General features: G+C 37.3%; 1 protein-coding gene across 1 annotated transcript in view; it reads left to right on the top strand.

The window, feature by feature from the left end:
* VPS13B (vacuolar protein sorting 13 homolog B) overlaps window positions 1-27,810 on the top strand; it is a gene marked incomplete at both ends in the record, with an annotated part of 442,808 nt that overhangs the window by 333,872 nt on the left and 81,126 nt on the right. Inside the window, 4 exons of the mRNA XM_084260382.1 lie at window positions 9,450-9,857; window positions 21,797-21,996; window positions 23,895-24,102; window positions 24,426-24,610. Of these exons, the coding sequence (XP_084116508.1) occupies window positions 9,450-9,857; window positions 21,797-21,996; window positions 23,895-24,102; window positions 24,426-24,610 (1,001 nt within the window). The remainder of the gene's footprint in view (window positions 1-9,449; window positions 9,858-21,796; window positions 21,997-23,894; window positions 24,103-24,425; window positions 24,611-27,810) is intronic.

Genomic DNA, 27,810 nt, shown 5'->3' with positions numbered 1-27,810 from the left:
TTGCACTCCGGCAGGCAGGAGTCTCAAGGAAAGCATAAAGTCCATGAACATCCTCATCATTGCCCCCCTTTTTTTTTTTTTCTATGCTCCCTTGAAATTTTAAGAGAAAATTTTAAAATCACCGAACCCAGGAGGTTTGTTATATTGATCCCTATTTGGCTCCGTTAATAGGACTTTGAACCATCAGACCTACTGCATTTTCTACATCCGTTCGAACTAAAAGATTAGTTGATAGTAATAGTAGATTTTCATTCTAATTATGACCAGCACAAGAGAGATAGAGACACCTACTATTAGTGGCCGTTATAGATAGTTGATGAAAGGAGAGTCGGGATCTTTGAGTTCTATTGGAAAGCCAAAAGGAAAATTTATTGTCTCTTGAGGCTACAGTCTTTTGGTCACTGCTGTCAGCTTTACTTTTATCCTTTTTTCCCCCAATTTTTTTTGTGTCCTCTCTTCTCACATGTGGCAGATTCGCAGATTCCCAGACCCTTGTCTGTGCATCCCCCTTTTCTCAAGGTCTTCACTGTATTTTCATGCAGCCTTTATATTAAATTTAATACACACGTGAAGGGTGTTTTACCCAAATCAGTGTTACATCTCTCCTCTCCATGGCATTTGGCTAATAAACAGGGAACTGAAAAACTGTAAATTAATGTATCATAAACTTCAGTCTCTTTATTCTTGAAAAGTATATAAAAGTTCGGAGATTTCCTTCAGGATCTTGGCATTTTTTTAATCATCTTTTTTGCTGGTAACTCCCAACTGTCACTGTACATGACTCAACAGTAATTACTCCGAATTTTAATAAAGCGTTTTGCTGGTGTAATACAACAAAACAGCTCTTCATTCCTTTGCAGATTTTTCTAACCTCAGCTGTTACCACTGTGAGATCCTCCTCAAATAAAGTAACCTTTACCAAGAACCTTCCTTGGGGGCTGGAGGTTTCATTGGATGAGTAATGGAAGGCGCTTTCCGCATGTGATTGCATCAGAACAGCACATGCAAAGAGTTATGAAAGCTTGACAGCTCCTCAGCAGGCTACTGGAAAATAAGTTACTAACTCTCCTGGGAGGAAAGTCCTCTAACCACAACTTCTTCCAGGGTGAGGTAGCTTGGCCGTCAGCAAGCCTGGAGAAAGTGTCTACATCACCATATCCTCAATAGGCTGGCAGTTGTTCATTGAGGACAAGAACTTGAGCAAAAGTCCTGAGAGCTCTATTAAGGTCAACAGAGAAATGATATTTGTGATGGGAGACATCACAGTTAATAAATTGAAAAAATACATGCACACTTACGTTGTAACTTCAAAGACCTGCTCTTTTTTTGTTGGACATTTGGCAAATAATGCTGCTTCTGTCTGGCATATTTTCTAAGGACACACTGTGTGTTTTCAGATTAATTTCTGTATATACATTTCAGAACTGCAGTAAGTAAATAATTAAAAGGCATTGAATGCACTAGTAGGTGCTACCTGTTGGTGCAGCCAATCTGCTGTTCTGAACAGTCAGCACATCTCTAAAGGCTGTGCCTGTGCAGACAAAAATCTGGATCTACTAGTTGTGATAACTGTACATTTTTCTGCATAGATTTTAAGTGTTCAAAGTTTAGTGGTTTACTTGTAATGTCATTTTTCTTAACAAACTATGTTCTTGGTGTGCTGAGGTTAAATTTCAAATATAGCAATCAAGCATGCCTACACTTCATGGTGCAAACTACTATGCAAGCAGTTAAAAGAAAAAATCTGCAAGTGGTTCCCAGTGTTTGCTGTGCTAGATAAACCCAGTACTCCTTGTAAATAGTTTGTCAGCTGAAGTAGATAAGTAGATAGTGTTCCATAGAAAAATCCTATGGTTTCACCACACAGGAAACCAGGTTGTCAGTCCGTATTAGCTTGGAGATCAAAAAACTACAGCAAGTAGCTAAACTTGGAAACCACTAATTAAATGAGAATAACAGGATACATTAATGCACTTCTTGCCACATGAGTTGATTATTTTGTACGTTTTTGGCAACTAAAGAAAAATTATATTTCTTCCAGATTTAAGGTAATAAGATCCTAGGAGAAATAAGCATTCATCATCAGGCCTATGGGAACAGACCTCAACTTTAACCCCACAATGTATTAAAGGGCTATTCTTTCTCTTTCTACAGTAACTAATTATTTAAAATTTTTAAAATTCCATCTACAGCAGTTTACATGACCCTCTCTCTTTTATATTCAGTCTGTTACTGGATTGTACATCTAATTCCTGTTTAATACATGTAAGTGTGCTATTTATTGCTTCAGCATTAGGTATTATTCATTAGGTGAGGAACAAATATGACCATCTTGTTTTAATAGGTTTTGAAGATTTATTATCTTTATCCTCTAGTCATTTCTGTGGATTTTATTTTTTTTTATTGACTATGCTTTCTAAGCTATAAAAGCTGTCTTTGATGTATTCTTTCTGCATATGATACAAAATGTGCTTACAAAGTACAGCTTCATACAAATGGCCTTAAAATACTTATACACACAATATATAGATGCTTTATACCCAAGTCCTGTTACCCCAGAGTTTCTTGGGGAGATGTTAGGCCAGGCGTGAATTAACCGCAGTCCTTGATACTTTGCCTTTCAAAATAATTTCTACAAAAAGAAGCTATCCAGGCAAACTGAGAAATACCATGGCCCAGTAAAAGATAAAGTGAGAACTGGGGGACCTGGGGGATTGCTCTTCCCTGCCAGTCCCTCCCTGGTATTGTTTGGACCCGGTGAGGGGCACAGAGCTGGACCCAGGGTTGTGGGTAAAAAGCAACAAACAAAACTGCACCCTGTCCCTGTCTCCTGCTTTGTTCCCCTGTTTGCAAAGGCAACAATTGTATCCATTAGCAAGGTCAGTGGTTTGGAGAAACCTGGAAAATAGCAGCTACCAGAAACCCACTAGAATAATATCTCCAGCAGGTGATAGATTAGTTGGAACAAATTGGAACCATTGCACTTCAGCAATCCTGGTTTCTTTCAAGCTGTTTTAAAAATGTCGTCATTTTAATACACAATATCAGCCCTGCGGAACAGTCCACAGCAGGTTAATTTGAATCATATGATGTATCACTGCCCTCAGCTGACATGAGCTCCGTTCCATGTGTGAAGCCATAATAAATCCATTCCCAACCGAGGCAAATTCCCTGTGAGAAGGTGAACTAATCCAGGCCTCACACTGGCATGTTAGCCCTCCGTAATTGAAAGCAGGGCCACCTGTTCCCAGCACAGTTAGCCTATAGAGAGAAAATTAGCATTAGATCAGATACTTAATATATTGAAAAATCATTCATACTACTTGCAAGTTCAGCTGTGGGCTGCTTAGCATGACATCATATATAAACCTAGGAATGTGCCCACTTGATCCCAGTTTAACAGTTTTGTTAACCATGGTGTTTGTTAACTTTGAAATGAGAATTTTTTGATTTAATGAGAGCTGACACGTGAGAAGGGGAACTAGCCAGGGTGCAGACTTTTCTAATTAACTCTGGGTCATTTGCAAAACTTTTGAGCTTTCTAGTAGGGCTTTTTTCCCTTTGCCCTTTTACAAACAAGTTTTTAAAGTACTGACACTGTAGCCATGAAATGATATTTATTTGATTAAGAGGGCAAAGAGAAATATTCCAAACAGGTGTACCAGCCTGTAGGTATGGCTTTGGTTTTGACACATCTATTGTCTGTAATATCGGTGTAATAATGCGTAAAATTATCAAAGTACTCTTCTAAAAGCAGAGTCTACAACACTTATTTTAAATTTAGTTTCTTAGTTGCCAGAGTACTGCAAATGAAAACTGCACACTTGAAGCCACATGGATAAGTTGAAAAATATTTTCTTGGTATCTTTTTCACTATATTGGCATTCCTTTAAAATTTACTTGAAACATTTACTCGATTTTCTGAAATTTTTTTTTCATATATGTCTTAATATAGATGTAGTGTTCAGCAGCTAAGCAGATAATAGGGAGTTAGTATTTATGTGGGGTTTTTTCTTTTCCACAAACATGCTCTATGACCTGGAGCAATTTATTTCATGTCACTGTATTGTGCTTCAACTTTCCTGACTCTCTGTTGAGGCAGACAATATTTTCCTTAGCTAAGGCTTTTCTTTCATGGTAGTGCCTCCCAGTGCCACCACTACAGGTATCGGCCTCACCACCCAACTGTGACACACTTCTGTACTGTATTTGGTATTTGCACAGTTGCTTAATTTCAGTCAACACCCTATGAATAGCAGTAACTCTCCATCAATGGTCTCTTCAGTCTTCTCGATCTCCAACAATTTATTTTGGTTCAATTGTGACAATTTCAAAAAATTAATAGAATTACATCACTCTGAGCCTTGTCAGGGATCTGAAACCCAAGTCCTGGCTACCTAGAGCTGTTAATGTCTTAGCATCACCTTCGCATAGTGTCAGTGACATACTAGGTCATGGAAGTAAGAGTTGTTACCCCTGAGGAGCACCCTGCATGAGTTGAGTTGATTTGGTGCTCTGAAGGCTCTAGTTTACCATATTGGCCTTAGAGAGCTGCTTCTATGGGGCTGCAGCACAAAGACCACAGTAGGTAAAAATACCAAGCGGTGACTACCAGCCTCTTCCAGACTAATTGGCATCTGTCTCACAGAAGCAAAATACAAGATGGACTGCAGATGGCCTCTGAAGCCTTGTCTCAAGTTTCTGCCTTCTTTTCCCTTGATCCAAATTGGGAATGATGAATTAGAGGATAAAAACAATTCGTTTGGATTCTTCTTGCTTTTCAATTTCTTTTAATTTGTCTCTCTTTTGATGCCTGACCAGGGACAATTGAGAACAGTACAGCTAGTCTTTTCTTTACATGTCTCCCTCCTTCCTATTTTTATAAATTTAATTTTTGCAATTCAGCCATTTCCCTGTTACTGAAGGGCCACCCTGACTCCAAATCAGAATCAGGGCTCAACATTACCTTTACCTTCCTCAGATTTCCTGTTTAAACTCCCTACATCAGGATGGGTGGTTCGCAAAGAAAGAATATTGCTAACAGTAAAATGTTTCATGCCTGTTGTCTGCTCCTCTGCTGTTTAGGACTAGGAAATTCAATCCTTCAAAGAGTTTAGGGCAAATAGTAGTTTCTAGCAGCACTGTTCGTTAAGAAGTTTTTGGAGTAGGGAAGGGCAAGACCCATGTCCAACCTGAGGGAGGAAGACCTGGCCTTTCTGTATTAGCCACAAGAAATAAAAGATCCACTGCAGAATGAGGGGTATGAGAAGTGAAGAAATTCTTGGAAAATTACGTATTTTTCCCTTACAGTTCAATATTTCTCATACTCTGTGAAAAGATTCCAGTCTTATAAATATAGCTTATAAATAATTTTCATGGAGTTTACTTTCTGTTTTTTCAGATTAAGAGTATACTACAGTAGTTTATTTGTCATAGAAATAGTGACCTGGTGTACATTAAATTATGGCACATATCAGAAGCCCACTAACTTCAGTAAGAGCTGGGATTGACCTAAAGCAACTTGCTAGGAGCTCTGTTATTTTGTGTTGCTTATTCTTCCTTAGCACACCAAATAAAAAGTAATATCATTATCCCAAGTTCACAAAATAAAATTGTATCTTCACAGTACAAATCTGAATGTTATGGAGAATAAGGGTAAAATACTCATAACCCTGATTTTTTTTTTTTTTTATCTGGAGCTCTAAGTAATAAAATGACAAAGAAAGAAATTGTTTCAGACAGAAATTTCAGAGAGCTGCTTATAGGTTTTCTTTTATAGATGTTATGATTTTGTTCAAACAGGCCATATTGAATCCATTGGGTTTTTTGTAATAGATTTCAAAATACATAATAAATGTAAGTAATATGATGACTAATGGGTCAAGTGAAGTTGGAACTTTTTAAATGAGAAAATAGCTGGAAACAGTTTTCAGGAAACTATTCCAGTTGATTTTTGGTCCCCCACAAGGTGTACATTAACATAAACTCCGTAGAATCGCCTCTGGGACCTGAATTCCCTCTCTGATTTCATTATTGCAATGTGATTCCTTTCCTTTCACTGTTAAGTCATCTCCTGGTGTGGTGGGAGCATATAATAAGTGTAATTTATTTGTATTTATCTAATCTCCTTTTAACTTGATAGTTATTTCATCATTCTGTTTCCTAGTAGCTGTTCAGAAAGTTGTGAAGGGTAATTAGAAACTAATAATTGACAGACATGGATTTACTGGGTAATCTAGAGAGATGTAGTGAAGAAATGAGAGAGAAAGAACAATTCAAATTCTACACTCAAATGCTATGCTCTAATAAAAAAATACTGCTTTGATATCATCTAGTTCTGTCTGATTTAAACATAAGCAGAAATAACTCGCTGGAACACAATCAGTTTACAGGCACAGTAATGTCTTTACTGTCTGTCTGCTGGAAATAGATAGCACCTGGCAAAATAAGTTATTGCTATTATGTCTTAAATCTAAAAGCATTGGGGTATAATCGTGGTAGCCAGCCACTATCAGGTAAAGAAGAGACTGAGGTATTTGAAGCATTTGGTGACATGGTCTAGTGTGAAACCTAGTAGGGCTGGATAAATGGTTCGACTCGATGATCTTGAAGGTCCTTTCCAACCAAAACCTTTTTCCCTGTCCTGATTCTGATGGAATTTTGGACGGTTCAGAGTTGTTTGAGTTAGAAGAGCCTGCATTTTCCTATCAGGAGAAATCTGCAGTGGTGTGGTGTGCTTCCAAAGGTGGTAAAAATCATCTAAAAAGACTATTAACCTTGGACTTTGCACCCTGGAAATTTTAATCCAGCTGCATCTAGGTGACCCTTTACATTGAAACATCTCTTTTTAGCTCCTTTTATGTGACTGGGGGAGCTGCTGAACATCTATCTTCACCAACTGCTATAAATAGCTCTTCATATTTCATAAGTTTTCACTGTTTCTGTCCATCAAATATGTTTTTCTTAGAAGGAATGTTAGTTTCTTCAACAGTGCTAAGTATAAAGTGTAAAACAGGACAAAGACTAAAATCATGTTGATGACTCAATTAGATTTTTATTTTTTGAACATTTTACTTCAAATGTTAAAGAATCTCCTTACATAATCTTTCCCCAGTTGTAAAAATAACCGATGTCATTATGAGATAGTTAAAATATTGGCAGTGAAGATTCCAGAGTTAGATTTTCTGCAGTTATGCTTCTGGCTGCCACCACCTTCTGTCGGGGCTGATTCACTGGATAGCCAAGAATTTCTAATCTATTTTACTCCTTTATTACTTACTACAGAGAAAATTAAGTGGATATGTGACTTGCTTTGAAAGTGCGTAAACGGTTCAGACACCCGAATCCTAGCGTGAGCTGGATTTCAAACTTGGGTAATTTTTAAAATGCTGCTTGTTTGGTTGGTTGGGGTTTTGTTTGTTTGTTTAGGGATTTATTGAACCTTTGATTTAGAATAGCACTCCCTTCCTTTTGAGTGTCATAAGTAAATTAATATTGTAATGTCACATGGGTTTCTGCTTTCTCCATTCAGAGGGACCAAGGATGTCTGCAAAAAGGCAGGCGAGTCTTGGGATGTTCTTTAATGCCAGGAAGGGTGGAGAGGCTTTCAAAGTGTTATGACATTTTTTCTTAACTTGTTTTTAATTTAAAATATCAGTACATAAGTATTTTGGAAAATGTTCCAAGTTGATCACGTGCGGCTTTGGATGCCTATAAAAAACCTTGTTCTCTTCCGATGGCCGGCTTCTTAGCTTTGATACTTGCCTTTCTACTAGACCATTATGTTAGTGTTTTGTCATAGTTTCTAGTTCAGTGTGAAAAGCTTTATTTAACACAACAGAAAGCACTTTCAGAAGACCATTAATTCAAAATTGTAAGTTACAATTAAAGTATTTTTTCACTCTTAAATTTCAGTTAGTTGTGGTTTGTGGCATAGTACTTTTTTTTCCTAAGATTGCTTTGGGATTTTTTATTCAGCTATAACAAATCTTACATGGCTATTACTAAGCTTCTCTTATCTTCTTTGAACAAATATTAGTTTATAATGCAGAGATACATCTATTCAGATACCAAAGCATCTAACTGAAATTTAGAACCCCCAGATATTTTGGGGTCAGAAAGATGCTTTGTTACGTACCTGGGTCTCTCTGAAGTTAGGATAAGCCTTATACTTAAGAGCAGCCCCAAAGGTCTGCTCCTGCAGCCCTTTACCACTTCCGTAAAAATTAGTAATTTACCTAAAGAGCTGGAGAGTCAAGCTCATCAGTTTGCATCAGTTTTAAGAGACAAACATGATCCTGCACAACTTGAAACTAGGTCCTAATTTTGGTGAAGTATTCATTAATCTCCATAAAACCTTCAACAAAATGTTTCTTATATATATTTACAATGAAACTTGAAACTCAGTACTGCTGTTTTCTCTGAACATTTACTCTAGTTTAGATATATGCTCAGAATTTTAATTGGTTTTGGTTTTTGGGGGTGGGTGGAGGGAATCAAACAATGAAGTGAAAAGCAGACTTTTCCCCCTGCCCAGGGTAGCTATCTCATTCATTACTAGGTTTAAGTTGAATTTGAACTGAAAAAACTTAAAAACTAATTCAAAGCTGGATTTCTGTAATGAAGCACAATGTACCGATAAAAAGGCAGATAGCAGCACAGAAACAAGTTTCAACCATCAGAAAGTACTGCTTCCTTTCTGTGAAATAATCTCAGCAATTGCAACATCTCAGCTACTAAATTATTATGGTTGTCAAAGTTGTTCATATTATTTGTGATTTCTGAAAATTCTATGAAACTTTTTGTAATCTGGTAAGTACCAAAATCCTTTACTAAAGAGACAAAGAACATTTTAAAAATATGTGGGCTATTCCAATCTCCCTGGAAAAAAAGGAAATCTAAACATACCTTTGTTTTTATATTTGCTTTTATTTCCCATTTCATCGTGCAAATGAATTGAAGAATAGCTTATATTAGCTGTGTAGGAAACAACAGAATATACATGTTATTCACTTATTTAAATGCGTTGAAAATGTTCGCTGTTGGCTTTGGAGTTTAGTCAAATTGTTCTACTGGCTGTAAAACCCAAGCGACTGTGAAGTATATTTTCATTCCAACACAAAGGCACTCTCCTACACTCTTGAATAAAGTGTGGGTCTTTCAGATAGCTGTGGAGATCCCTGTGAAGAAACAAGGAAATAAGATAGACATTGTGACATTTCTTCCTTCAAAAATGTGTATAGTGAAGATTGCTTATAGTACTGCTCATGAAGTTTTAATTCAGCTTTATTCCTAAAAATATGATTTCATTATGTTTTACTATTGATTCAGTCCTTTCAGTAAAACATGTCAGAACTAATGTTATCTCCACTAAATGCCTAATATTTTTACGTTGCTTGATTAATTGCACTATAGCTTCTCATATTTCTTTATCCAATTCTTTCCTACAGCTGACATAAGTGTGAGCATATCAAAACCTTTGAAAGCAAATCTCAGTTTTGTCAGACTTGATCAAATAAACCAATTTTTGAAGAAAGTCATCAGCACGTGTGATGATGAGCACAGAAAAGAGGCTGCTCCATCAGCTGGCTTCATTCCAGATGAAGATATCACTTTGACAACCAAACACCCCAGTACAAAGGATTTGCTACCTGCTGCACACTCCAACACTGCGCAGAAGGCTTCAGTGCAAGAAAACTTGTGGCAAGCCCTTTCCTGCTTCCAGAAAATTTCCATTCACACTGTTCAGATGGTGGTTTCGATGGAAACCATCCCACATCCCAGTAAACCTTGTTTGTTAGTCTCTTTATCAAACCTCAGTGGGAGCCTGAATATTAAAAGTGGACATAAAACTGCAGGTAAGAGTTTTTGAAAGTTGGAAGTGCTATTGATTTGTTCAAGTGGTGGTCTAGTAACCATTTTAAAGTGTGGGGCATTGAGGGGAGCTCCTCTAGTTAACATAATAAATCCACAACAGAAAATATCAAATCCCTGATAGACTCTCTTACCAGAGTTTTCCTTTCAGTGAGGCAGCACCCAAGAGTGCATAATTTTGTAGTTAATATCCCCTAGCTTGTAATTACTAATTTATTGACAGAGTTCTGGGCGGAATAGTCGTTACGAGAACCACTATTCTGGTATTCTGATAAGTCAGCACATACTTCAAAGGGCAAAATTTTGACAGTTTTCACTCCATAACTATATTTTCTTATTCAGACCCTATATTTCTTTAAAAAAAAAAAAAGCAACCAAAAATAATTGTTCAGAGCCCTGACATGTGCTACTATGTAAATATTGGGTCATACTATTACTCCCCTCCAGGCTTATGAAGTTTTAAATTTTTACATGCTTCCTCTCCACAGCTGAGAGTCACCCAGGGAAAACGGGTGCTCCAGCCTCATTACTGCAGGACTGCAAGGAAACTTTACACCCTGGGTACAATTAACAAGATACCAGAGACTCATTTAAAATAAAGACATTTTGACTGTCTTTGTAAATTGTTTTATTAGTCTTTTAGTGAAATTAATAAGATGGTACATTTACATGATGTGGAGATGAGCCAGATGTAGGTAGTTGGCAGAGTAGCTTGTGAGGTAAAATGCGTTTGTAGCTGAGAGAAAGAAGTTGCAGGCCAAAGAAGGTGGTGATTTATTTCTTTTTCATCAAATACTTCTCCTCAGGCCAGCAAGTTTCAGTGCTTCTTTATTGTTTTAAAAGTTAAAAATGAAAAATTTAAGGTTCATAGGACATGAAAGCCTGTGAAAGTGCTGAGGCTTGAAACTCCTGATATATCCATAAATAAACAGCAGTAGAGGCAGGAACAGCGCCTGCGTTCCCACGCTATTCCAATCAGATCACAACCCCAGCATAGAAAGCACTACAACTGGCTAAAATGCCTTTCTAATGTCCTTTAAATTGTTCTCGTTTTCTTTCCGTGTAATAATCCTCTTCCCTTCCATTGCTCCCCCTCTATCATTTGTACATTATCCATCCCATGGTACATTACAGTGTCCACAGCAAGCTTCACTATATCAAAGCCGAGCCCATTCCGTCACTGTTCTGTAAAGCAATTTGGCAAACCTCAGCAGTGTATATCACTTACCCTGGAGTTTTTCATCCTCCCAGGAGGAGGACGTACCTTGCCTTGCATGTTAAGCCTCAGAAACATTCTACAACGAAGTTCTGTTTCTTAATTCTTCTGGCAGCCTGAGGGAACCGATCTTTATTTTTCATGTCACAAACTATACATGAATCTTCAGTATGTTTGTAGTCTGGCAAGCATTGTTAAGTAAAGCAATCCTGATTCTGAATCTAATGAAAATATAGATTAGTTACTCTATATGAAGAACTTTCATAACCAGACAATAAACAGACATCAACAGATCCTTCTCACATTTTTTTTCCCAGATAATCCTTATCTTTGCTTTATAAAAGAAAAATACATGTGTATGAGGTTTTGCATGCTATTATGAGGGTGCAAAAAATTGTTTTATGTTTCAAGAAGTGCAAAAGACACAATTCCACAAAACTGCCTGAAACTGTCGAAATTGCTTTGATTATTTTTTTTTTTAATTTAAAATTAAAGTGCTGTAGAACCCAAGGAGAAATTAAAACTTCAGGAAAGAAAATACATCACTCAGTGTGGGGCAAGTACTTTAGAATACTATAGTTACTAACTAGATCTGTTTCAGAATTGCAAAGAAATTATGCAAGGTAACTCAATTTAAAAAAAAAAAAAAGTGTAGTAGCTGTGTCTTGGGAGCAACAAGTATTTAAATATGTCATTTCTTCACTGCTTTTCTTTTTACAAAAGGTTTTATAGATATACCTTTTGAGCTGAACAGGGTTCATGTCAGATTTTTTTATAGAATGAAACTAAGACGCAAATACTTCACTGTGTCTTTGATTTTACAGTCAAATAACTATTGTGACCATCTGCAGCAGCTGCATTTTACGAATTATTTGCTGAACCAAACTTAAGCACAATGACAAAAGTAGTCATCTCAGATGTACTGTTAAAACAGAGGAAGAAAAAGGAGCGTTGCTTGCCTTTTGTACAGTATGGCCATCTGCTCTACAGATGTTATTATATAGAATGACTTCAGATACAATAATTGTAGAAAATTTTCATTAAAACCTCAACAATTTGCACTTGTTTACTTGAATCTGCATAACTCCCCAGTGAGACAACACAATACGCTTGGGGTTTCTTTGGTTCTCACTAGCTTTCTCTTTGATCCTTTTTGATGTGCTGACTTTAATAAACATAGTTAAAAACACTGTTCAAAACATCATGGAAAAAACTACAAAGGAACAATTATAGCAGTAGAAACTACTCTAATCCCTTACTTACGCAAGCTATTTTTAGTGAAATATGGTTTTTTTACACATTTTATGTGGCAGTGTTTTATAAACAGTGTAAACGACCCCTTTTCCAGATGAGTTTTAATGTAGGAGACAAAATTGGTTTGTAAGGAATCCTATTTGCTAGGAATTGTTTAGCAAAAAACCCTCACAGGAATGTATTGTCGGCATTTTTCCTCCCTTATAGGGGGAAAACAAAAGTGCATGACCTTGTGTAATGCTTTGATATTTTTAGCTGAAATTAAGAAAGAAGCTTGCCATATAACTTTTTTTTTTCCTCTTCTCCTTCTCATTATCAGTTTTCCCTCTAGATTTTGCTGGTTTAATCATGAAAGCTAACTGTTTTAATTGTTCTTAATTTCTTACAACAGTAAAAAGATGTAGCTTCTGAAAAACAGAGGGAATAATTAGTTGAATTATTTCACTTTTAACAAAATACATTTTAAGTGTTGAATACTCACACTGCAGTTGGATCAAATTAAACCACCTCCATTTCTACATATCCTGCTGCAGTTATACAACCTCAAACCTTGAGTGTGTCAAGGGACTTCATTTTTTGGACATGTTTTAATATGTTACTTATAACAACGTGGTTACTGTTTCTGCTAGAATACTTATGTTCTCCTCTGTACTTACAGTGAAATCCTGAGCATTTTGATTTTAGTGAAGGAACAGTATTGCTGTATGTGATGCAGTGTATTGGCAAAAAAACAAGCCAAAACAAAATCCCCTTCTAAAATAAGGTATTATTAATTTCACTTTAGAAGAGGCTACAGGTATATTTTTTCTGATACCCTTAAGGGCAGGAATTTAAGCCATACTGATGTCAAATAATTATCTGTGGTAATTTTATATTATGTGGCTTAGAATTGCAAGTTAAAACTTGTACTCTTTTCATACAGACAAACAACAAACAGCTCATTTTTCATAGCTTATTCGTACTGTTGACAAAAAAAAACCCACGTTCCAGAACTATTGTTAAAACTGGTTCAATGATTTTTGTCCTCTTCTACAAAGTGGCTGGAGCTCTCAAGTGCCATATACCGTCCCAGATTTGAGACCTCTTGGTATCACACTTGAGGTACATAGATCACTCAGGGACAGTCATATGCCATTAAAATCAAAATATTTTTTAGCAATAAATACTAGGAAACAAAATGGAATTCTAAACATATGGCTTTCAGTTTGGTTTGGTGTTGAAATTAGCATTACCTACCTGCTAAAAGAGCAGATAAATGAGAGAAGCTGAGGACTACTCTCCCCAGAGTGAAAAACAGCAAGAAGCTTGTAGCCTCTCGGTGGAGCCTTATTTTGCTCTGGCTGGACACAGGAGGGAAGTCTTGCTGTTCAGTGTCTGAACCGAGAGACTTACGGACACAAACTGTTTCAAAGATCATAGGCAGAATTCCCCAGCCCTTTGTCCCATATGCAGAGATGATTACTTTAACATATAAATAAGGGGGGATGGAGGGATAAACGCTCATTGAGCATATGATAATCTCAAGTATTTTTACTAAACCTGAAAGAAATTGCATACTTAAGATACTTTACAGAAATATTAAAAATGAAATGCAGCTATTAATTGGTGTAGAGCAAAGACCAAACTTCATTTTGGAGTTAACTAACTCTCTGGAGAAAACTCTGCTAAGGCGTTGTCATAGCCTTTGGATGCTGCAGATATGCAAGTTAGCCCATGGGGAAATAAAACATTAAATTAGATATGACTACCTAAAATAATATGCAGCAGTAACAAGCCATTTACAACACCCAGAAGACCTTTGTTACTTTTAGAAAGAAATATAAACTCCTTCCAACACTTGAACAATAGGAAATTAATTCTTTGTCAGTAAAAGCCAGAGGACAAACTAAATATTTAAATGGCCACAGAGGATTGAGGTGGAAGTGCAGCTTGTAGACAGCTATACAAATCACTAACAAACCTTAATGAATATTGGGTGTGGGCATCAGGGTCCTGTCAGATTTGACACCATGTCCCAAGTAGCTTAAAACCAACACTCAAGAAAAGGTGGAGACCTCATCAGGTCCGTAACATCTGGGATTTTATTTGTGATTTTGGCATACCCTGCAAGCGCAAAAGAAAGAGTAAAAGGGGATTATCCTGACAATGAAATGAGTTACTGAATCTTGTGATAATGAAAAGCAGAAGAATTCTAATTCCTTTCTATAGTCCCTGAGGTGGAGGTGCGTTTATAGTTCTGCTGGAGTATAATGTAGGAGGGAAGAACAGATGGCCTAAAATCCATGAAACAAGACACCACCTAATCCCGGGACTGAGTACCACTATTAATCCTGGTCAGATTCCCTACTGGTACTTTGTAACAGGGGTCAGAATTGCTACTGATGAACTAGAATGTTAACTGGTGGAGAAAATAAAAATAAAGGAAAGAAGAAAGAGGTTGTTGATTCAAGACAGTGCACTAATTTTATAGGAACTACATTTAGAGTTTAAGTAATTCAGCTTCAAAAAGTAGGCTCCAAGTGAAATTCAGTTCAGAACAAATACAGTTCATTTTGTAATCTGTGCATCTTTTATTGTGAAAGTAATTGCATAATTTTTTGAGACTGGAATTTTTGTTATGTGGATCCCAGTGCTGTATATATGTGGCAGTAGCAGGTGATACAGCATTGTCATGGCAGCCAGTTCTATAGAATATTTACATTCATGAGGACATACAGATAGCAGTGAAAGCTGAATGTTTTCTTTGTACCGTTTGTGCTTTCTGTGCAATTCTTCCAGTTCAATCTACATTTTGCAGTGTGACATAGAGAACATAAGAGATTAAGCATTATTGACTGTTCCTTTAAATTGTTTAAATTGTTGGCATGCTGGCAACACTTTTCTTCTTTTTCTGTGACAAGTAAATTTTTCTGTGGCATGAGATCACCAGCTTGCTGCCCCTCCACCCCCAAATGCAATTTCATAGGAAGTTTAGATTGCTATGACCCCACATATCCACACTGCCTTGTGCTCCGTTACTCAGGCAGCCGGTGGCTGAGTTGAATCAGAGCACTGATCTGTCTGAAAGCTAACACAACGGGAAAGAAAAGCTTCCAGGAAGATAGTCGTCTTCAGCTGGCTCTCTGGACAGATACACTTCAATGACTATGCAGGCACAAAAGAAAAGTCAGAGCAGTATATTAAGGAAGGAAGGAGAGAAGGGATCAAAAAGAGAAAATTGGAGTGCAGGAGCCTGGACCTGGACTGGCGTTAATCCTGGAGAGTCACATCCCAAGAGTGCAAGGAAACCTGTTCTGTTTGTGTGGCCTGGGTGTATCTGTCAATCCTTGGACTTCCACAAGTGTAGTTCACTGGGTTATAGAGGCTCAAACAGATCAGGTGCTTCCAGACACTATCTTCAGGGTGGTTTATTTATAAAGAAAAGTGAGCTTCTAGTTCATGGACTATTTAGTTTATTAAAGCAGTTGAAATCCAGTTAATTGAGTATAGAGCAGAGGAGCAAGACACCAAAGCCACAATTGTAATTCAACCTTGTGGCAATTGTGTAGGGCTACATTTTGAGTGGTATCCACTGTTTTGTAATACTTCATTTACTGTGCAGGCATTCGATGTCTGATATTTATTTTTTAGTAATGCTAAGTATCTACAACTTTATAAATCAATGATAGTGTAGGCAGCAGCTCTCTCCTGAAAATAAAACAAAGTTTTCAACCAACCACCAAAAAATTAAGATGTGAAAATACATGGATTTTTTTTTTTTAATTGAAGAACCTTTCCACGGCCATCTGTAACTGGGATAAGAATGTTTAGTCTCTTTTCTGAAAACTGATGATATCTAAAGATAAAATGTTCATGATGCAAGAACCAAATATTACTCACGTCAGTGTAGCATTTGGTCAGTTTTGAAATCTGGACTCAGATGCAAATTGAACATTGTTTTTGTTAGTTTCCAGTATGCATTTTTCTCCACTTAATTAGAATAAGATAGGGCAATATAGAACTTTGCAAATATATTCTAGATTATTGTATACTAAAGACAGCCTTGACCAAAAATGAAAATCCCCTTAGCTCTTAACTTTATATGTTTTCTCTGATCAGGCATCACATTCAAAATTACCAAATTAAGTGAATTGTGATTTTTCAGCTATTTAGTATGCAGTAGTATAATGAACATGATGTACCTGCCCAGTTACTCTTTAAGGGAGATGAGCTCATTTCAAATAGATAACCATCTTTGACTTCTCTTCTGATTCATCACTGACCTGAACTCCATTTGAACCTTGTTAGACACAAAACAAGCAGGATTCCTGGCCTGAGCTATAAAATATAATTAAGCCCTTTTGAAATGATGTGTAAAAGAACATAGCTTTACCCCCACTATAACTACTACCACCACCACAACCAATAAAGTTAAATCAAGCACTGCCTGTAATGGATTAAAATAATAAATGTTCCTGGATTTTAGTGTTTGAAGTATTTGAAGAAAACAGGCTCCCAGCAGCCAGGACTGCTGAATGCATGGGGACATTTATTAGTGACGAATTCAAGGGTTTGGCCTGTTTAAGATCATTACTTTCTGTTTACCGTGTGTTACACATCTCGTGTTTTTACAGAGTCTGCATATGTCCACATGTAATGCTGAAAAACTCTCTTTCACTAAAGAATAGTTAATTGGTAATGTGTAAAAACTGTTCTCGTGGGGAGAATGAGCGATCATAAGATTCAGCTCGACACTAATGAGAAATCCAGTGCGGTCAATGGATTGTTAACTAAATCTCTCCTGGAAAATTTCCTTTACTACGTCTCACCATTTGTTTGCTACTGCTGTTTCCAGACTTAAATAAATTGTCTGAGTCTTAAATTAACTGCAGCATTTCCCCTGCAATTATTTTCATAGCTTTGTTACCCTTTCTTCTCAGGTGCTGCTTCATAGAGGATACCTGTGAACAGAGCTGTTGAACTGTAGCGTAACCACTCATTACATGATGTATCTTAAGTTTTCTTAAGAGGAAAAAGATAGTGTAGCTAACTATCAATATATTAGCTATAATGATATATTTACATATTCAGAACTGTCTTTGGCAACTTTAAGCTAGCTACTGAAGTTGCAAGTATGATGAGCAAATGCTTAAAAGCAAATATCACTGATTATCACCTTAGGAATGTGTGACATTAAAGCACACAGCAATAAGGAAAACTACTTGCGAATTAACCTTCAGCAGCCAGGTTCTATCTCTGCCACCCAGGCAGGGAGCATCCCCTGGAGAGCCTGGACCTCTCCCTCCAGAGTGAACCACAATCCTTTGGGTTGGAATGCAGTCTGCCAGCTGCAGCGGTCAGTGCACACCACATTGCTTGTGTGCATCTTGCCCAGTCTGAACCAGCACGGCAGGCTCTGTGCTTTGGGACAGTCTTGCTTCAGAACTGCCCTAAACACAGACAAGTGCTTTTCTTCCTACTACCACTGTGGTTTGTAGCAAAGCTCCTAGCTTCCTAGATGCTTTTTGAAAGAGAGCTCCACTATAGTCCAGTGTCATTTGCTGTGTTTTTTTTAATAGTACACGTGTTTCCATTCTCTTAAAGCTCTTTTCATACATAGAATTTTGCCAATTAAAGTCATGCTCTACGTTGTATTAGGTGACAGTGCAGTGAACCAGGCAGGATTTGCAGCTATGGAAGAGCATAGCTAAGCACAGACCGTAATAGAAGGAAAAAATATGCTGCTACATTTCTACTTGTTTCATTTGGAGTTGATTCAAATATCAGCACTTTAAAATATTTTTGAAAACAGAAAGTCCATAGTTAATGTTAAAACATTGCCTCTCCCTTTGTCTGTGAACCAGGAAAGATAACAAGCTCTTTCTTAACACCTGCTTTGCCTAAACACTAAGCGATTGTTACTGGAAGGCAAGGGTTGTTTTGGTGCATTTCTTGCATCTATTAAAACAGGCTAGGTCTTTTTTTTATATTCACACAAATGGATTTATGCACACAGGGCCCTTTAACAGACATGGAGCCTCTTATTATTCGTAAATGCTAATGTAACTATATAATTATTGTATGTAAACTCTAACATATATGTATTTGTAACTATATTAGAGTGCTCAGATTCTATGAGATGACTTTGTAAGTGTTAGAATAAATCAAACTTCTACTGACTAAAAAAAGAAAGATGTTAGAATATCAAAGCAAATGTCTTTTAGTAAATTTTCTTCACTATTCTGTTTTAATGATCTCAATCTTTAATTTCTAAGCAAGTTAATTTCTTGAAAAACCCTCCTGCATTATTTCCAACTGTATAAAAATACCTGGATATTCCTCTTGATCATATATCATCATAAAGGTAATCCTTGCAGAGGAGTGCAGAAGCCCTGTGTAAGTTGTATTTTGCTCAGTTAGTGTGGCAGCACATTGTGGTACGATTGTGGGTCTGCATGAAACCTGACAATGGAGGCCTGGCAGCATTTTTTAAACACTGTCCAAAGCAAGTGCTCTATATTTATTAGTCTCTTGGAGGAGTATTTTAAAAGTCATGAAACTATTTGTTCCTGGAAGTAAATTATTGCATATACTGAAAAGTGTGTTGGTGTTCATGAGCAATAATCCAAACAGAACAAGTTAACTTCTACACATCACAACAATCGTTTATGAAGATATATTGCTTCTGTGTGGTGCCATCTCAAGTTCATTTCAAATGGAGACTTTGATTTAATCTGTTTAAATTGAAGTTAAAATTCTACAATAGAAGTTTGTGAGAGATGCATGAAAGGACTGACTGAAAATAGTGTGTGGGAGGGAAAAAAACAGAGCAGAATTATTTAGCATATTTACCTTTCTGAGATGACTGCTTTGGTCATTGGAAAGCAACTTTACTAACTGAGCATGTACTTTAAATGTTAGTATGGCATTTAGCAGTGTTAAAACAAGTCCCCTCCTAGTGCATAGTGGTGTTTCTTCACTCCCTTCCCTTAGGTTGTGAGATTATTTCTTTTGTAATGTCATCCTTTCAGGATTTCCATAGTATTGGTACCCCATTGAAGATTCCCTTAGGCCCAGAGATCTCTTTATTTACTCTTTATTTTAAGGGTGTATGCATGTTCACATTCTTCATTTGTTGTCTTTAAGCTTCCTCAAGACATTGCTTCATGCAAGTTTGTCTGAATGCTCTCTGCCTTGTTTTTATTAACAGCAGATTGGTTTTTATACCAGAAATCACTTCATCCCCAAAAGGGCATCTAGATAAAAATGCTGGGAAGGATGGGGCTGCAACTCTTGCCCACGCAAGAGCAATCTGGGTCGCAGCAAGGAAAATAAAGATCCCTGTCTGAGTCCCTGAGAGTTTCACGGTACTTGTTGGACACAATTCATGGATGTGTCCTGTAATGTTTCATTTATTCGAAATTTACTAATACTTCCTTATTCTTAACTGTGTCTATTTTTCGTTGTTTACATAGCATTTCAGAAAGGCACTGCTGATTCTGAACCAGCAGTATTATGTGCTGAGTGCTCAGTTCTGTTTTTAAGCTGTTGGATATTGTGTTTTCTTTGTACTTTGTGGAGCTGAGATGACAACAGAAAAAGACTGCAAAGCCTAATCCTTCCAAGTGTAATCCCAGTGAAAGAAAACATAAATAAAACCACTTGTATTCTGGCATTCCTTTTTCCCTTTTGTTATTTCTGCAATTTGGCACGTATTGCAATAAAACTATAGAACATTTCTGTATATTGCAGAATTGGGCAATAGTTACAGAGACTTTCTTCTCTTTAAAATCAAAGCTCCATGTAGAGTATAAAAAAAAAAATTGAATTTCCAAAGATTTTAGTGCCTCTTAAAATAACTAGACTGAGTGTAGGAGGGTGAGAGTCAGCTCTTCCCATAAAAATACCTCTTTTTCTTGGTTTAAGCCCGCATGTGAAGCTGCTTCATTCCACAGTTTACAGAATCAAGCCTGAACCAGTACCAAAAGGAGAGGCGTCAGGGTGTGCTGATGTTAATTTTCTTGATTATCATTGAAGTTCAAAAAAGTGCAGAGCGGTTTCTGCCGTATAAACCTGTAACACATGAGACCAGACCCAGGGGTCCAGAAGCCAGTCTAAATTACCCAGAGCTAAAACCGCTTTCATAAATCCTGTCAATGGTCCTGTTGTCCCTGGCATGGGACAAAGGTTTGCTCGAGCCTTGGACATTCTTACTAAACTCCAACCTGCTCAAGGGACCAATTCTTCCTCTTTGTGGTTCCTATTTGGGTTGAATACAATTCAGTGCCATTATTTGGCTATGGGGACTGTTGGACCACCTTCCTAGTAGATGCTGGATTAAAAAAAAAATTAAAATCCAATGTAGTTCCTTCCATTGTATAAAATATTTCTTGGTATTATGAAATCATAACTCCCAAGATGGGGACAGACTTCTTTCTGGATTCTAAAAGAGATTCATCAGGGAAGTTTTACTCTGTGTATTCAAAACAGGGCATTGTGTTTCTGTGGGACTTTTCTACCAGCAAAGGGATGAAAATATAAAATGGAACTGTACCTTGCAGCATCTGTATGTAAGCCTTAAGTGGTTTTTAATTTTTTGCTTTTGGTAAGTATCCGGTTTCATTAGAAAAATAAGCCATGGGCATTATAAAGGATGGTACCATCCAGTATTGAGAGTGTTGAGTCCAAGTACAAGCACCAGAAGGAAACAAAATTAACCCAGGCTCAGGTATAGTACTTTCCATGTAAATACACAAAGGAAATACAGAGATACTACATACGGTTTGGGTTATGAAACAGTTTTCCAGTAAGTTAAATTCACAAGACATGGGACATCTCTAGATAATGTTTCTTTCCTAAAAATGTTTGTGTCTTTAATGAGAGTACATAATCTCTGTCATAAATCTAACCTGCCGTTATCATTCTTATGCCTTCTAAAGCTTGTGTATAGGGCAAATGGCTATGATGTAAAAAATTCAGATGAACCTGTTTTTTAAGAATCATTCAAAATAGTTATTTCCTATCAGTTTAAAATACAGTCAAGTGAAGCAGCTGTTCTTAAATTTTACTTTTTTTTTATAAAATCATAGTTTAATGAAAAATGTCTCTTCTCATAAACCTTAAAATGCTCACACATATAAAAAGTCGTAATGTTTTGGCAAGTAATTCTTGGTAGGGAATGTGGATGAGACATACCTGCTCCATAAATATAACACTGTGTCAAGCATGCTCGGTGGTGTGGGAAGAGCAAGTTAAACAATAAAAATCACAGCTCTTGTGGCCCAACTGTGATGCTCTTGCTTGGAGAGGAGAGCAATTGTCCACTCAAGTATTTCCATGAAGTCAGTGGGACTACTTGTGTCATTCCTTGTGAATGGAGATTCCCAGGCTCATAGTAAAGTGAATTCAGGGAATAACATATAAATGTTTGAAGAATAACTACCACCAGGATTAACTGTCGCTCTCTGTTTTTAGGAATCCATGGATCATCTTTTGACCTTGACATAAAAGATTTCCTACTTAAAACAAGTCTCAGAGAAAGAGCCAGAACTCTGATGGGCCCTTTTTGCTGCTCTGTTAATGTGGAAGCCAAGTGGTGTAAGCATAGTGGTGATCCTGGCCCAGAACAATCCATCCCAAAAATGTACATTGATTTGAGAGGAGGGCTGCTGCAGGTCTGTATGAGAGGCTTTTGGTTCTGCTGTTGAGCTGGGCTGGCTTTGGATCATTGAGATTTCATAAATAAATTCCATGAAAGCCTGTAAGGCTTTGCAACCTACATCAGTTCCTTGAGTTGGGTTGGGTGGGGTTTTTTGCTTGTTTGATTTGGGAGGCTTTTATTTTTACCTTTTAAAATAAGTGCCTGTTCTTCTGTGTAAAACTGGTGATTGAAAAATTGTGTACAGTGTTTTGCTTTGGCTTATTTGTTAAATATTCTTTACACCATGTAGTGTAGCTGTACTTGTGTGTTCGCTTAAAACTACTGGGTCAGATTACTAACACTGAGTATCTAGGACCCTGTTCTGATGTGTTTGTCCGTGAGCCCAGTGTCTGTGATGCCTAGGGGTAGCTTTAAGAAATACATATCCTTTTTTTTTAAACTTAGACCAATTTCTCAGGGGAGTAATTATAAGCTGTCATTTGTAGCAATTAATATGCAGTTTTCCATGCTACCCTCTCCTTTTTGGAAGTGCCCACAACTTGAAACCGGTCCAAGAACCATGGGCGTTCTTGAAATGAAAAATAGATTCTGTGGAGTTTGAACCAGTGGGCTTTAATATATTTCTTGGTTTAATTATTTTTATTGTAGTATCTATACACACCAAATGTTTAAAAATAAATACATAAATCAAGCATATAAAACACAAAGAGGAAATTTTTACATTTACTCATGTCATTAGGTCTTTTCCCAGAATCGGCACTAGAAGTTCTTAAAACCACAACCCTGGGAATAGGTCTAATTGAATAATACAATTTAAAAAAAAAAAAAAAAAAAGTCTTAGTGATTAAATAAAGTCAGTTTGTTTCTCTGTTATTTGTTGTTCACAGGTACTTGAATAATAAAAAGGGTTGGGTTTTTTTCCACAAAATTTGGGATGGGTTGTCAAGGACCAGAAAAATACCTATAACTCTGAGAAAACCATTTCTTATTAGAGTATACAGTGGGATAATTAACTTCTGCAGAAAACAATTAAGTATTGGGTCTGACAGAATAGATTTCAGAATGCTGACAAAAGCATTCACAATTGTTTCAAATTAATTTATTTACAGCTAATGATTTTACCAGCTCTAAACATAACCTCATTTTCTACCACTGTTACTATGTATTGCAGCAGAGCCTAGAGAGCTTATATGAAATTGGTGCCTCACCTGCAAATATTGTAGTAGGAGTTCTGTGCTCTGGGCTTCTAGCTACCTAAAAATAAAATTAATATAAGTGGAGGGAAAAGGCATTCATCCCTGCTCCATCAGTGAGGAACTGAGGCCTCTGGCTTCAGCTTAGGAAGCACAGAGCTCCTTTGAGGTGATGCTAGTCCAAGTGTGGGACCCTGAGCCCAGAAGGGCTCTAGAAACTGCAGTAGAAGCACTGAATTGGGGAGATGACTTAGGTAACCCAGGACTATTTAGCTCAGGACTGGCTGTAGCTGTGTTTCAGGCCAGTGTTGGTTTATTCCATGGGCTTACCTGTAGATGCAGGAGAAGGAAAAGCTTCCTTCTCGACTAGACTCCCTGATTATTTTTTTCTCATGTTTGAAAATTGTTATTCCCCAGTGAAAACAATTGCACTGTGTGCACACCTGACTAGTTTACTCCTACCCTTACCACGGACTTTTAAGTCACTCTCTTCTGGTGACTTTGATTTCATCCCACAGTGGTTTTAAGTATCATTTCTTTATTAATTGCTAGTTGCTTCTTTGTCTTCCTCATTGCTTCTGGGCCCATTTCTGCACATGAAGACCAAAGGACTTATCTCCATTAAATGAGGTTTTTTCCTTCAAAAATAGCAAAATATTTCTGTGGCATTGTTTTGTCTTTACTCTTTCAGCTTTTTCTTTTTCTCTTTTTTTTAAAGGTATTCTGGGGTCAGGAGCATTTGAACTGTTTAGTTCTTCTCCAAGAGCTTTTGCAGCAGTACCTCGCTAAAAAGGGCAATGTTGAGACATTGATACCTGAAAGTACACATCCCACTTGGTTTTCTACAGATAGGAATCAGGCCTCAAAAACTGAGCATACCTCAGACGATCTGAGAACAGGCCTGTTCCAGTATATACAAGATGCAGGTAAGAAGAATATTGCTCTTCTGGTTTTCTTTCTTTCTTTTTTTTTAATTATAGAGAAAATACAGTAGTAACCTATTAAATGAATACTTTACTTTTTTTGGAAAGGCAATTGAAAAGACATCTGCTAGAATGAAAAAAAAAAACCAAACCTCTTTTTGATTTCTTTCCATTAAGCTGTAATCTTTTAAAGTCAGGGAAATTGCTTTTTTATTTTCTCTCCTTTTGATCCTGAGGGTTTTATTTTTAACTACTTTGGTCTCATAAACCAGCATGTTTCTTTCTAGAAATTATATAACAGATTATACCTTCCTTTCATTTGACAGAAGCACAAAAACTGCCTGGTGCCTATGAAGTTGTGTTTTACAATGAAACTGAGGAGAGTCCAGGAATGATGTTGTGGAGATATCCAGAACCCAGAGTGCTCACTCTTGTAAGAATTAACCCTGTTCCTTTTAATACCACTGAAGACCCAGATATTAGCACTGCTGACCTTGGAGATGTTCTTCAGGTGGGTAATGAGAGTTTTCTACTTCCATTAACAACAGAAAATGTTACTGCTGTAAAGTCAGTGTTTTTCAAGCTTAGGTTTATTAAAAATAAGCACAAATGTCAAGGCCTCTATAAAGTCAATAGGAGGTAAATTCCACATCTTAAGCACATCCTTAGTTCTAAAACTACTTGTGCAAACACTTAAACCACTTACCTGTAATGTTTTTACATGACATAATAAGATACAACCAAATTTATCAGTTCTGGTTTTATGCAGTTCAGGCATGCAGTTTTATTCTGTTATCCTATTATTTCATCCATTAGTCCTTAATTAAAGATTTCATTTGCTTTGCAACTGAAACGTCTTAGGAAAGACCTGTTCTGAAATTGCCAAGATTACAGTGGAATCATTGAACTAAAATCTCCAATCCAGCTCTCCTCCCCTGGCCCGTGATGGCAGATGTCTGTGATGCTTCTGGTAGGGTCCGCAGGGTAGCAGGAAAGGATCTACTCTCTCTCATTCTGCTTTGAGACGGCTGAAGTTGACAGGCCAGTTTGACTGTGTGAGATCATGGACCTGCCCTTCAAAGGAGGGCTGGGTCTGGATGCTGCAGCTGTGTGACACCGTGCCCCCAAAACAGAACATACCCTCGCAGTTACACTGATTCTTAACTTGAGAATTTTGGCTTTCTAAAATACACCATCAGGTAGTTACATTCTCTCCTGTCTAGTATAATTCATCTTTATAAATGCACCTGCTCCTTGCATACTTATTTTAATTTTGGCTGGTTTAATTTGGTTACTATCCATTTCTTTTTTGCATTACAAATTGGATCTGTTGTTATTTCTAATTTGAATCTGCTTGTTAATCACAATAGGGTTGGGAGTCAAGCCACATAAATAATAAATACCTCCCAAGTCTTCCTATTTGTTAAGAAATGTTGAATTATATTTCATTATTGCTATAACTTTAAAAATTGCTTTTAAAATTGAATTATGCACCAATATGCTTTGAGTTATGGATAAGTAGGATAATCTTCCTCAGATAAATGGTATAATGTTATTACCACGCACATACTGTTAGTGAGATCATGTAAGCGCCCTGCCAATTTCTTTGCCCTCTAGACAACCAAATGTCAGCTCCTTTCAGTTATATGAAAATTAAAATGAAATGGAAAAAAATCAGCTCCACTTGGCATGAGGTTTGAATCAAAGATCAAAATTGTGTTATTCTATGCTGGCTTGATGACCCTATTAGGTTGTTATGAAAGTCAGCAATGTGCCTTCTTTCAGGATGGTATTTTCAGAGAACAGCACACCAAGGTTTTGGTATAATTACATTAAACTCCCATTATAGGTAACAGACATCACAAACATAATGTATGTGCTTGTGTAATGGTATGACCCTGTACAGGGGGAATATTGGTTCTTCTTCAAGAGGGCATAAGCAGCAGGACTTCTAGTAGCATACATGTTCTACTGCTTTGTGCTTCCATGCTGCAGTCTAGAGGAAAGAAGTTAGTTGCAATCATCTTTCATTTCCCCTCCAGTCACAGGAAGCACTCAGCTCATAGAATATATACTGAATTGGAAGGGACTCATAAGAATCATCAAGTCCAATTCCTGGCTCCACACAGGGCCAACCAAGTCAGAGCATGGGACTGAGTGCATTGTCCAGATGCTTCTTGACCTCAGTCCAGCTCAGTCTTGTGACCACTTCCCTGGGGAGCCTATTCCAGTGCCCGACCACCCTTTCAGTAAAGAACCTCTTCCTAATATCCAACTTAAGCCTCCACTGTCTCACCTTCATCCTGTTCCCTTGGGTTCTATCGCTGGTCACCAAAGACCTGCCCCTTTGCTCCCCCTCTTCATGAAGCCATAGACCGCAATGAGGTCTCCCCTCAGCCTCCTCTTCTCCAGGCTTAACAAACCAAGGGACTTCAGCCTCTCCTCATAAGACTTCCCCCTCCAGACCCTTCACCATCCTCATTGCCCTCCTCTGGATACTGTCCAATATTTTCATGCCCCTCTTATACTGTAGCACCCAAAACTGCACAGAGTACTTGAGGTGAGACCACTAGTACAGTGTAGAGCAGGAGAGTCACTTCTCTGGACCTGCTGGCAATGGCGTGCTTGGTACTTGATGTACCGCCACATCAAGCACCCCAGTTACCTATGTTCAGGTTCTGTCAACTTCTAGTGATCATCATGTAATTCGGGTTTGCATTTGATGTTATACATTGACTGAAGAAGTGTTTCCATCAGCCTTGTTTTAAATTTGTGGTCGAGCATCCCTGATGTTTTTTGCTGTGGCACACTCTCTTCTTAAGGTCTGTCAATTTTATGAGTAATTCATTCTTCATAAGTCTTATACTACCACTTTGGGCTTTCAATTGTAAGGGAAGAGGTGAAAGTTATCAGCCAAATTAGAGGACATCTGTTCAAAAACTGTGCACTTGGGCCCATGGGGTGCAGAAATGCCTACAAGGGGATCCACATTTTGGTAGCAGGCCATTAATTATGGGAGTAACTGTTGTTGGTCCTGGGTGGTGATTTATCATATTTTCCGGAAATGATCGTGCACCTACACAGAGCAGCTCTGCACAGTGTAGATCATCAGCTCTTTAAAACATGGGCAATATGCTGCTTGTTTATTAGGCTAACATAGATATTTGGGCAGAATAAGTAATAGAGTCGATTTTCAAATTCTTTAGGTAAACTACATTTACCAAATACTCATCTCAAACTTTAGGTTCTGATATAATTTAATCAGGAAGCTTTTCATCAGCTCCACTTTTTTCCCTGTATGGACATATGCCTGTTTCTTAATATATTGTGTATTTCTTGCATATGGAAAATCCACAAAATATCAAGAGAAAAAAGGCAAAGCAGTGCTTATATTCACTTCTTGACAGGAAACATTAGAGGAACATCTGCAAGGCAAAGACTTCAGCTTTTTTTTAAAAGATAGGATATAAATTTAAAGACAATAATGATATCAAAGTATATTAAAATATATTTTTTTAACTTTCCCAGCATTGTATATATGTTCAAATGCTAGGAGGACCCATAATGTCACCAGCTGTGTTACCAGTCTCCCTTAATCTTTTACTTCAAATAAATTCAGGCAAAGGTGCACTTCTGTAGTTTGTCTTGAAGGAAAGCTTGCCAGTTGCATGTTCTTTCTTTCCGAGTAATTTGCTATGACATTTCATTTAG

The sequence above is a fragment of the Gallinula chloropus genome (assembly GCF_964237585.1).
Source record: "Gallinula chloropus genome assembly, chromosome: 2".
NCBI classification, from domain to species: domain Eukaryota; kingdom Metazoa; phylum Chordata; class Aves; order Gruiformes; family Rallidae; genus Gallinula; species Gallinula chloropus.
The sequence above is the reverse complement of the archived record's forward strand: the minus strand, read 5'-3'. Positions and strand labels throughout refer to the sequence as shown.